This window comes from Cyclopterus lumpus, chromosome 18 (assembly GCF_009769545.1).
Source record: "Cyclopterus lumpus isolate fCycLum1 chromosome 18, fCycLum1.pri, whole genome shotgun sequence".
NCBI classification, from domain to species: domain Eukaryota; kingdom Metazoa; phylum Chordata; class Actinopteri; order Perciformes; family Cyclopteridae; genus Cyclopterus; species Cyclopterus lumpus.
Window position 1 is genome coordinate 9,635,180 of NC_046983.1, and position 12,081 is coordinate 9,647,260.

At 38.6% G+C, this 12,081-nt stretch overlaps 1 protein-coding gene across 1 annotated transcript in view; it reads right to left on the reverse strand.

Moving 5' to 3' along the window:
- Positions 1-10,325, reverse strand: part of LOC117747635 (phospholipid-transporting ATPase ABCA1-like) — a 122,399-nt gene extending 112,074 nt beyond the window's left edge. The window contains exons 1-7 of the mRNA XM_034557023.1: positions 10,260-10,325; positions 6,473-6,566; positions 6,074-6,215; positions 5,795-5,922; positions 3,706-3,833; positions 2,619-2,816; positions 60-146 (exon numbers count right to left, since the gene is read on the reverse strand). Of these exons, the coding sequence (XP_034412914.1) occupies positions 60-146; positions 2,619-2,816; positions 3,706-3,833; positions 5,795-5,922; positions 6,074-6,215; positions 6,473-6,566; positions 10,260-10,325 (843 nt within the window). The remainder of the gene's footprint in view (positions 1-59; positions 147-2,618; positions 2,817-3,705; positions 3,834-5,794; positions 5,923-6,073; positions 6,216-6,472; positions 6,567-10,259) is intronic.
- Positions 10,326-12,081: the final 1,756 nt, after the last annotated feature.

The following is a 12,081-nucleotide window of genomic DNA, read 5'->3' on the forward strand; positions in this document are numbered from 1 at the left end:
TATATATAAATAGAGTACGTATTCCAGAAAGGTGTGCTTGACACAGTTGCAACACTAACCTCTTCAATCACTGGTAATGCATGTTGAATGGTTTTCCCCACCAGTGTGACTGTGTCTGTTACATTGGGATCCAAAGATGAAGGTACCTAAAGTAGGGCATGGCCAGTTAGTGTTCAGAACAACAAATGATCTACCAAATGAATGGCCAAAAATCTTTTCATTTTCAGAAAAAAATACAATATATCATGCATAGCCATTAGCTACAGTTAACATATATTTACAATAATTTATGTGTATAGATTTTATGAGATCAACTGGTGTCCACACCGTAGCAAAAATTACAAGCTCCATTTCAGCCTTTCCACTGAAGATACTATATGATGGTAATACACACACACTCATCTGTGCATCTCAACCTGACCATTGTATCCTAACATCATCATCATGGTTAATACAAACGACATTACAATGACAAGTGTTACTGTGTGTTACAGTGACATTCTGAAGGTACACAACATGAGTCCAATTACTAGAACTAAATGGCATGCCCTTTTAACCTTTGTCATTTTCATGCATCAAGTGTCAAGTAAAGGCTGCAGTAGGAGGCCTGCATTGTCTTTCAGCTAATAAAATTACCAAGCCTAGAAACGTATGCAATATATAGGTCTAGAAAGACAGGTCTCATCAGGAGGCTGAGAGAGGGTCAAAGAAGGGTATCACTGCTTTTACAACAACAAAAAAATGTTCACAAATAGAAGCCCATTCAAGCCCATTTTGGACAACAGCCTGGCTATTGATTGAGTCTCAAGGAAATTCATTAAGGATAACTTTTGTTGTGTGAAGAGCAGACGTTGAGAAGGAAACCTAGTAAAAATAAGTTCAGTAGTGAGTCTCAGACAATGCTGAGTTAAACAACAGAAAATCACAAATCGATGAAAACTTTGAGCAATGTCCCATTAGGACATATAAGAGATTTCTCAAGCTCATTTGTTGAACTCAAATTTTAAAGCAATTTGTAACAGTTGAAGAGATCAATGGTTTCTTTTGACAACCAGGTATGTGGATTACTGAAATATAATTCAACATACCTGGCAAATTCTTACTGAACAATCAACAAGAATGATAGAACCATACATATGTTGAATGGAACACAATGTTACAATGTGTTGAGTTGATAAACTGCAAAGGAGAATATGCATCAAAGACAGACTAAAAAACACACACTTTGACATTTGAATGACCTGTGAGCCACATACATTCAAATGTTTTTTGGTTACCCTCTGCTCTGTGCATTGTGGTTGGAAGTGATTTCCAGAAAAACAACAAAGTTGTGGAACCACTGTCTAAATCACCCTATGCCACTCCCTACATCAGTGATAGACCCCGAATTCTTCCCTTGTCCTGTTCTTTATGTTGTTGTTGTTGTTGCTATCACAATCACTCAGCAACGTCAAGCTTTAAGTGTGAAGGCTTGATGTTCTTTTCCATCCATTTGCTTGGGACGCTGAAGAGTCTGTCCGCCATATCTTGTCTGGGCTTTCTTTTTCCTGCATCTGAAAATGCCTGTGGGCTTAAATTGTTCAAATGCTCTCTCCTACGAACTTCCTTCCTTATCACTTATTTATTGGATTTGCTGTCCCATATATTTTCTTTAACAGATAAGCTCAAAGAAAAGCGCAGGCTTTCATCACCCCAAAGGGAACTCAGAGATGTAGAAGAATTCAACACCACAATGGTTCTAATAAATAATTCCCACCTAATTGCATGCATTCTAGTAAAATGACTGGAAGACACATGGGTGCACATGAACATGAACATTTTAAATGCTTAGAACCTATGGGACATAAAATCATTTCTCATTCAAGATAAAATAAACAAAAATACAATAACATAATGGTGCAGTAATAACATGTTGCCTGTAGGTTTTTGCATTAAAGAGGATGCACTAGCACGTTTTAAATGTGAAAGCTATTTCTTCATCTCTCCAAGTCACAAAGCAAGACAAGCATAGCATTTTAAATTGGTGACTCAATTGGCTGTCACAGAAATGCATTGCCTTTGAAATCTGCCAGCCATGCGATAATTATTGTTAGAACAGAGAATGATCTCCATATACTTGTAAACAGTATTACGCTGTGGAGTTACATCTTTTGTACCTAATTGATAGAATATTCATCCTGAAAATTACCATGTGCAGCAATGTTTACTTTTTCTTATTTATCTCTCAATTTAGGGTGAATACCGATCATAACCCCCAATGGCACAAGAAGGCTCAACAGAGTAAAAACATTACTCTGGCCAAAACTGCCAATGAAATATTGATGCAATATGACCAAAAAGAAAATGTCCAGTCCAAATGTTAGAAAGTCAAGACTTCCACTTTCTTTGTGGAAGCTGATTAGCCTAGCCTGCTAGCTTACGATTACCAACTCTCAAATGTCATTCTTGGCTGCTTTTGGAGGTAATTATTATAAAGACAGCTCCCAAATGTATTCACTCTCAACCCTTTTTCAAAATGAGATAAATTGTGTCCGGATTACTATGCAAAACACGCAAGTCTCATCAACATCAAATCAGATCAGTAGTGAGGTTTCTTTGCGGTAAGTTCGTTAGCTCACCTCAGAAAGCACTTTCCTCGCATCCAGGTTTTGCAGGAGTACTTGCTGAGCATTATTCAGTTGCTGTGGATCGCGGGAGCAGCTGACATTTTGAAAAGCCTCTTTTTCAGCTCGGCTGCTAAATTGGATATACTCGTCCAGGTCTGTCCCTTCACACAGGATGCTCTTCAGGTTGCCTGGCCTTGGGATGCCCACCATCTGAAAAATATATGCTAACTTTGATCAAAGTTGACTAGCAAGAGAAATTTGCATCTTAGCATATTATAATTATTGTGTGTATACATGTGTGACACAAGACAGGAATCAATGTTTTTCCGACCTTGTGCAGGCAGACAGTAAACTAAATCACACTTCAAAATCCGATATAAATGAATGTTTTGATTTGTCTTTGCTCATCCTTGAGTAAGGACTGATATACCGTGTGTGCACAAACATCCACAAAGTCACTTGAAACCAAAGTAAAAATGTGGCAGACACAAAAATGACCACCTCACACACACAGATGCATGTACACACATATATTTTCTATCATACTAGACAGTACACAATGACACCAAGAAAGACAGAATACATGGACAGAAGACAATGGCTTATGAACTACACTATGGACTTTTATTTTCTGGGCACAATTGCAACAGAGCCCAATGCAACCATCTTTTAATCACGACGCACTGTATTTATGCATCCTTGTCACTGTCAGTGAAGCAAAATTACCTTCTTGCAGCTCAACTGATACATGATACATATCATGGTATCAATTGGGGAGCATTTAGAGACAAGACATTGTTATTGCGAGTTCATTTCATTCCAAGTTACCTACTGTAGCCAGCTTCAAACAACTTTATTTTTCAAGCAAATGCTAGAGTTTGCTTTGATTAGGATTGTCAAGGCAAAGAGTCCCAAAAGCAGGTCTTGGCCATGATATTTTACATTTAAAATGCTCCAGAACAACACTCTTGTCTTTTGAATATTTTGGTTGACACTTAAATTCTTCTATTTACAAAAGGCGGTTTCAAAGCAGCAGGGATTCCTATTGGAGACTGTTTTCTGTTTTATCATGCAAGCAGTGTAGCAAAATGATACTCACTGGATTGAGTTTAATCTCAGCATTCATGAGGCTTTGGACCACCGTTGATGGCAGCGATAAATTCTCTTTCAGATGAGTCGAGAACGTTTCATTGTCTCTGAGAATACTCCTTAGGATCAGTGGTTGAGCTTCAAGATAAAGATGGAAAATCATTACTTTTGCAGAAAAGCATTTAATACACAACAATTGAAAATAGAGTGGACCACAGTGCAGTTAATGTTTACATGTGTGGTGCTGACAACTGGTAAGCAATGGAAAACTTAAAGGCAAATATGTGTGCTTTCTTTTAACCCAAATCTTATTTTCATAGTTTAAGTCGTAAATCCTCCTTACTCGCCATCTGCACTGCAGATATTTTGCAGCCAAGCCTGCAGTCTTTCTGCCTCTACCTCCCTTGCTTGGCTTTCCTCGTGCATTTTATTTATCACACCACTGTTCACAAATATGGATGCATGCAGAAACATGTGTGAGGCTTGTGTCATTTGCCCTCATGCACACCTATGCCAACCATGGAGGAGTGCCTGCCTTGTGACTAATAGGAGAGCAGCCCTTCCAGTGCAATGGAAGCCTGGTCTAACAAATAAACTGGAGAATGTATGCTGTTGTTGAAAGGAAAAGGTTGAAGCAAAAGTCCAAAAGTCCTAAATGATATAATGATAACAATGGCCAAATAAGACCTTAAACAAAAAGGAAATCCTTTAATTCTAAACTTTCTGACTTGGTTTTGTTGAACATGTTGCTTGTAGTGGTTTTACATGAATATGAGTTCAAAGGATGATTTCTAGATGGATGTTGCAATTAAATTATTCATTGGTGCAAGTGGGGTTGAGCACTTGAGTTGAATGAGTGTGTGAGAGGACACTTTGTTGCTTAACGTGTACCCGATTGTTCACCAGACATTTTCTTCTGAATAGTTGCCGACGTATAGTCAGGTTTTAAATAAATTAGCTTAAAAAACAATTAACTGTTCATTGTTACCTCCCTCACAATGCCTTGAGCCTAGCAGGGATCCCACTAAAGTATCTTCCCACACTGCACAAACTGCATCTATTCAACATGTGTTTTCTTCTCTCTCGGACTCCTGCATGTGCTGTTGAGATGATGAAGGGGCGACGTCATTTAATTAGATTAAATCCTTTTGCAATTGTAATGCATGCAGCTCATTGAATTGCCAAGATGAGGGGAGGAAGTGACTTTTATTGGGTTATTCAAGGTTCAATTAAGATAAATGTTTTGTACAAAAAAACAAATCATTCAGTTTAGTCTTGAGTATGCTGTTTGACGCAACCAACTAAACACACATTAATATGCCCCTCATGACTGTGCGAGCATCGGGGGGGATGGCCAGGGTTAGATTATGGGGAAAAAACATGCTCTGGGCTCTTCCAGAACACTGTTGCCTTTCTGATTGAAATGACCACCTGAGTCTTTTAATCAATCTATGGTAAAAACAAAAAAAGGGACAACACAATGACCTTTGCCATTCTAGTCTTTTGATACTACATCATTCCCCATTTTTGTTCTTGACCTTTAGTGCTCTTGCCTTCCGACAGTGAATGCCATTAATTATGCCCGGGTTTAGATCTTTGATGGATTTAATCTTGTATATTACAAGCCAGTGACCCCAAAATGCAAATAGCCCTCAAGCCGTTTGTTGAACAGCAGACCGCCCCCCCACCCTCTTGTCTCTTTGCAAATTAGGTGCCGTATGAAAATCTGAATATCATCAGGGTAAATGAGCCTAATGCAAAGCAGCAACTTATCAAGACAAACGATCTGTCAGTCTGCACAGCAAATTGCATCATAAATAATCATGCGCTATTGTTTTTGAGGGATAAAGGGAAATAACAAATCCTCCAACTTGTCATCCACATGAAGGGGATACTTTCCTTGATGGAGAGTACTTAACAAAGACATAGCAGAGTGATTGTTGCTGAGCCATTTTTTCTATACCTTTTACTTTTGGAACCTTCAGCAGCAATATAACTAGTATATCAAGAAACATCAATCTCGATGTAGATCCTGTTTGAACCTTAAAACTAGGTCATTTTGAGTGTTTTAAGGTCAGTGGATCAAGAAATGCTCTTACCATCACCAGGGTTAGCCTGTGACAGGATTGACTCCCACTGGTCGAGGTCATCTGCCAGCAACTGTGCATTGCTGAGAATAGATCTGTTCACGAGGAGGGTTTGCAGCTCTATCAACATCCCGGCAATTCTAGTTTAGCGGAAAGACAAAAAAGATCACAAAGTGTCTATAAATGTCACATCTTAGATAGAATCTGAAAGCATTACCAAAACTTTTAGTCCAAACCAAATGTACGCTATCTGAGAAGACGAGAGAGAAAAGGGCACATTAGAGTACGTACATGGAGCTGTTGAAGTTGTTGACTTGGCCTGGCGTCTCCCCCGGCGTTGGAGAGTTCAAACAGGGATTGTTGATGTTACACATCATACCTTGAAGCCAGGGAAGCACGCCAGCCGACGGCATGGCTTTATTTGGGTAGTGGCCTACAGGAATATAGATGGTTACTTACAGCTGAATTGTTAACAAATTGTTGTTTGGATATATAGATTCAGTGATGTCACAACAGAGGTTAGTATATTTTATGTTGTGTCTACATCATTATATTTTCCTCAACATTTTGATACATTAGCATTGCGATCTGAGTTATTATGGAAATACAAGTTAAGAACTGAGGAGTGGTTCTGCATCTTTATATGACTTGTGCAAAAGAGTTAAACATTAAAATGTGGCTTCTTCTTACATTGGCCTTTATGAAGAGGCTTATTGGTGGACCGCACCCACACCAGTATGACGAAGAGAAACAGAGGCCATATAACTTCAACGACCAGCCGCACCTGCACAAAGGAGAACATTGTCTCATTTTCATAATGTTTATGAAATACATCTTTGGAACATGTTTTGGCTCACAGCATTTGCATTGTATTTTCATTAGTGAAATGCGACATCACTCATGAAGTCAAAGAAAATCTAAAAGCTAAAGTGAGTGGACTATTAATTAAAAGGAAATGACTTAGTTGAGTCTCCGCCGTTGAGACACTGTTGATGATTGACAAAAATGAACTCATGAGGCTGTGTGTATCAATGTGAGTGTGTTTACAACGTAGCTGCTCATGATATAGTCCATATGTTATGCTTTTAGTTTTGCTTTTACTCTAAGCACTTGATGGATTGAGAGAGAAACCTCAGCGTGTGACTCCACAAGACGAAGCTATCACACAATCCCTATCATCTCATCCACACATTTAATCCTCTTCTGGATGAAGAATACCAACGACTTCCTGCTTTAATACAACCACTTCAATATCTGCCAGCAGGTAGCGGCCCATGTGACATGCCAGACATTTTATTTCAATCTCAGGGGATGGGGGAAGAGAGAAACCAACAAAGCACAAATGGATGACCTCAGGGCTTTACTTCTTCACTGGGTTGTTTCTCATTTTGTTCTACTCAGTTGGCCTTGAGGGGTATTCTAGAGGCAAAGTACCAGGACCTTAGAGTTATGAGGCGCACGCACACACACACACGCTCATTTTTACCATGGCTGTTACTGTGGAAACACCAACGTAATTCAGTTCCTTCATACATGAGTCAAGGTAATGCAGAGCTCTGACAGCTGAGGGCCAAGTAACATTTGTACATTTAAACAGCAGATGACTTCCAGTGAGATATGACAATGCTGCAGCTCATCCTTCCTTGAGTCTTCAACCCAACACCCTTTGCCATCAAGGCTTTTACACATCCCCAAACACACCATCGCTCAACATCAAAGTCCCTCCAGCCCTCAACCACCGAGCGCCCTCTCGCTCAGCTGACCTGACCTAGTCTGCCTGCACTCTCATCTTTTTCAGCGTCTTTGGCGGAGTGACTTGCTCAGAGGAATCAACTGGCAAGCTCTAGTCAGCCAACAACTTTGCTCCTGCTATGGTAACGTGTTCAGACATTGTATCTGATGACACGCTATAGCACAAATAATACAGGAGACATCTATGTTGACATTGTTGTCTTCATAATTAAACTGGAGGGAAGGCAGAGGTGAGGAAATACAAAAATGCATACTACATGTAATGTCACGTAATAAAGTGAGGTTCTTGCAGAGGAATAAGGATGAGGGGTGGGGTTTGACATTTGTATTCAGTTTTGTATAGGTGTAACAGAGTTCGAAATACACTTTGTTATTTCTTATTTTCAATGTATTATATTTTATTTTTGTGTATTATTCAACAATCCTGTTGAGTGTGTGTGAATTTTATTTTAATGAGTTCTTTTTATTTAGCGTTATTTCTAAAATCTGTTTCCTGTGGAAACTGAGTTTTGCCCCTTTTGTGCCTCATGAGTTTCCGTAGCCCTGTCTTTCCCTCATGTTGCTCAGAGTAAGTTGTGGGGGAAAGTGATGTTGCATTGTATCGTTACATTCTTTAGGAAAATTACCGTTTATGTTGCATACGGTAATGGTCGATGATACGATCACGGTGTCCACCTGTTGTGTGTCATTCAGTTGTTTGAAGTGTATGTTTTGAGGCTGTTCCATTTTGCCTCTTTGGCGCCCTTTGTGTTTGCTACTTCCGGCCGCCCTGTTGTATGTTTTCCTCGTATAATTTCTGTTTTGTTTGTTTAGGAAAAGAGGACAATTTGATGTTTCATTGTCTTCTGCAGGTATGTTTTTTTTCCTTTGTTTAATGTTATAATTTTCGCTGAGTCTGCTGAGTCACTCTAACTCATGCAGTTATTTATTTTGTCCACTAGGGGTCCCTTTGTATGTCATGAGTCATGTTTTTGATAATTTATATTTACATTTAATGAAGTCCTGTCTTCGGGAATAACGATTTGATGATGCTCAGAGAAAAGAGGACAATCTGATGTTTCATTGTCTTCTGCAGCAAATAAACACCACAAAAGAGACCATCTGAGTGGACTTCTTCCCTGCCCTTTACACATCTGTTACATAGGCATATAGTGGATTCGGTATGTCATTTTGTCAATGATTTACAGAAAAGAAAACCGCAGGTAAACGAAATGCACACATTTCAAAATTCTGTCCTTTAATTCCCTCCAGTCTGTGTGTCAGAGAGGATGTAGTTCTGCTGAGAGGGGGAATTATCATAATGTATTTCAAAGAAAAGACATGGAGAGGGAACATAGAGATCATGGGGACTTTCTCAATGTCTGGCACCCCAGGCATTTGCCATCGGACACCAGTGTCTTTGTGAATAGATAATCTCCTATGAAATTATGTGAAATACTGGACCATAAAATCAGTTTCATGCCTGTTATAAACTCTTAAAATGCTTGGTGAGGCATTCATATAATTGGTCATTAACCTCCACAAGCCCTCCAGCAGCACCATTGTCCTTGCTAACTCCCACTGGTTTTGTCTAATGCCAATATGTCATGTTGACATTGGCCAAATATCCCACGTTCCATGCACAAAACCACCACTGTCCCCTGACATATTCTAGGAGAAAAGCCAGTGCATATTTCTCCCTTATATAAAAGGGAACCACACAGTTCTTTCTGTTGGTTAATACAATTAACAAGGGGAATGTTTCACATATTCAAAGTTAGAACATTGAAAATGACTTTGCCTTGAGTTATTCCAAGAAAGTATGAACTTTGATGAAAGCAGATATCTTTTTGTGAAGATGTCTTTTGTTCTACTCTGGCAACAAGCACACTGCTGCGCTCGAACCCCTAGCAACACAAGTGGGTGGATGCAACTCCTATCATCACTGCAACAATGCAAATCAAAGAGCATACCGCAGCTTTTTGGAACCGCTCTATCTGCCTCAAAATGACACGAAAGACTAACTCGATTTCATGACAACTTGCTTTGACCCTTGAATTGCAGTTGTGACACATTGTGTAACTGTTATCTTCCCCCAGCAAGTGGCCTCTTGGCCATTGTGAGGGACATCCGAAGCAATAAAATACGCCATATATCACTGGGTGATCATGTGTAGGCTTATTTGAATAAGGGAGTAATGACTCTGGTTAAGGGAACTAGCCAGGGCAAAAGGACAATGACTCAGCTGTAAAATGACAGAAGGGGAAATGTCCGTTGGACTATTCCAATTTTCACTCCAACTTTGAATAGCAATGCTAAGGATGGGCAGTGAGTAGTTGTGAGAAGAGCCAGAAAGAGTATTTGCCCTTCAAACGAAGCATTGAACAATCGTCACTCCATATCTCGTTCCATTAGGCCAGAGACTGGCTCAGTTAGAACTAAAACACAGGCAATGTGACATAACGTGCACAAGAGATACATCTCCAAAAATTGAAGGTGACACTCTAAATTGGTGGGCATTAAGGTAAGATTGTTCTTGTTCTCTAGTGGGAGAGTTAAAGGCAGCTTTCTTCTATAGGGGACAATTTTGGTAGTAAATCCCTCCTATTACCGTCCCCTTTCATGAATAACTTAGTTGCCCTTGATGACACAGTCCTGGGACTGTATTCTCATTTTCCCTCCATTGCTGACCAATTTGATCAGATATACGTTGATTTGCGAAGGGGGTTGGTGAGCAGAAGTGTACCTTTTGTCTCTTCCGGAGAGTGAAGTTCTTCCACAGGAGCAGAGTGAACTGCGTCAGGAGACCCATTACGCCTAATCCTGGCAATATCCTGCCAAAGCGTCGCTATGGAAACTGGCCCACTTAATAAACCCTGAAGGGAATAAAAGGCAGAGTTTGGTTTTAATACAGAGGAGCAATGCATCTTGGGGGAGTGCCACTAATCATTCACTTCCCCAGGCCTTGGGGCTTATGGTGCAGCACCTGTTCTAAGAATTATTATCACCTACACTCAGCAAATCTCAGAACGGGGCAATGTCTCACATGGAGCTTGCAAATTTTGGATCTAGAGTAGAAAAATCTTGTTTAAAAAAACTGATGGTTGTTTTACTTAATTTACTGCATAACAAAAAATATTAGGTCAAACCTAAAATATAGTCTAATTATCAACCGCCACTGTGCTACACATTCTCTGTCTTTTTTTAGTGACTAGAGCAAAATAAAAGACAAAGCTTCATGGGCAACAGCCAAATATTGCTGTAAAAATATTTATTGTAGGCTTTACTACCCACTGAACACAGATTACACAGATAATAAACAAATAGATCTGCGATGGCATTTTTACACTGCTACATCAAGTATGACCTTTATAAAAAAAAATCTACAACTGAGAGTCTCTCCTTTGACTACAGTTCCTTCATTGGCCTGCTATGACTTCCCATTAATTATTACAGGACTTATAGTTGCCTTTAAGTGTAATTATACAAGTGGGAGTTACCAATTTACGGCCCCCATTTTAAATGTGTTCCAGTAAAGTTAAGGTTTCACCCATGATTAGGTTTGTTAATATCATGCATCGTATTCTAAGTTCAGTCCAGGCATATATCCTGCTATACTGTATATAACATGCATTTTCAAGCGCATTTTCTAAGAAAACTGTTTAGAGAAAAAACTTTATTGATTGGTAAAATGTTGTTGTATAAATATAGAAAAGGGTAGTTGGATCTAATAACTTGTAAGACCAACACTTTGAAACGTATCGAGAATAATATACATGTGTAATATATCAAAAGATACATTTGAATTTATTTTTCATACCTGAACACATAGTTAACAGCTAAGTTCTTCCGAGTGGTCATTTTTTATGAAGATCTGGAGGAAACTGCATTCTCTTATTATACAGCTTGAGCAGTAAATCATTTTAAAAAAGACTTAAAATTAGAAACATTTATATTCATTGATGAATCTCAGGGTATCATAAAGAATAGTGGTAGCTTTTTTTAAGTTAAACAACTTTTTTATGAAAAATGTTTTTGTATATCATGTTATATGCTTTGTATTGTATTGTTTTGTATTGTCTTGAAAAATATATATTTATAAAAAAAAATTTTTTAAATGTATGTATATATAAAATATGTATGGTTGAGTAACATTGGCAATATATAAATAAAACTGATATTCCCTGCACTAATTAACAAACAGATTTTTGTTATCTATTAAATAATTAACTCAAAATACGTTTTCAAATGTTTGTCGACTATATTTCAGATCTCAATATTGAAAATATATTTTAACTCGCAGTGGAGAGAAAGTTGGATTTGAGAGCATGAGCTCAACTACAAACACTTATGCGAGGAGGACTTTTAAATGCTCAAAATCATTAAAGAATATTAATTGTTTATTGTTAATATTTAATGGCTACACTAACAGGGTTGCAGAGCACTTCAACTGATGTTCTGTGGAGACTTTTAGGAATAGAGTATGTGTGCAAGATGGGTCAGGTGGGGATGGACTTTTTAGCCCAAGGGTAGTCCTGACAAAGTGCCACCTTTTAATGCTCCATTTC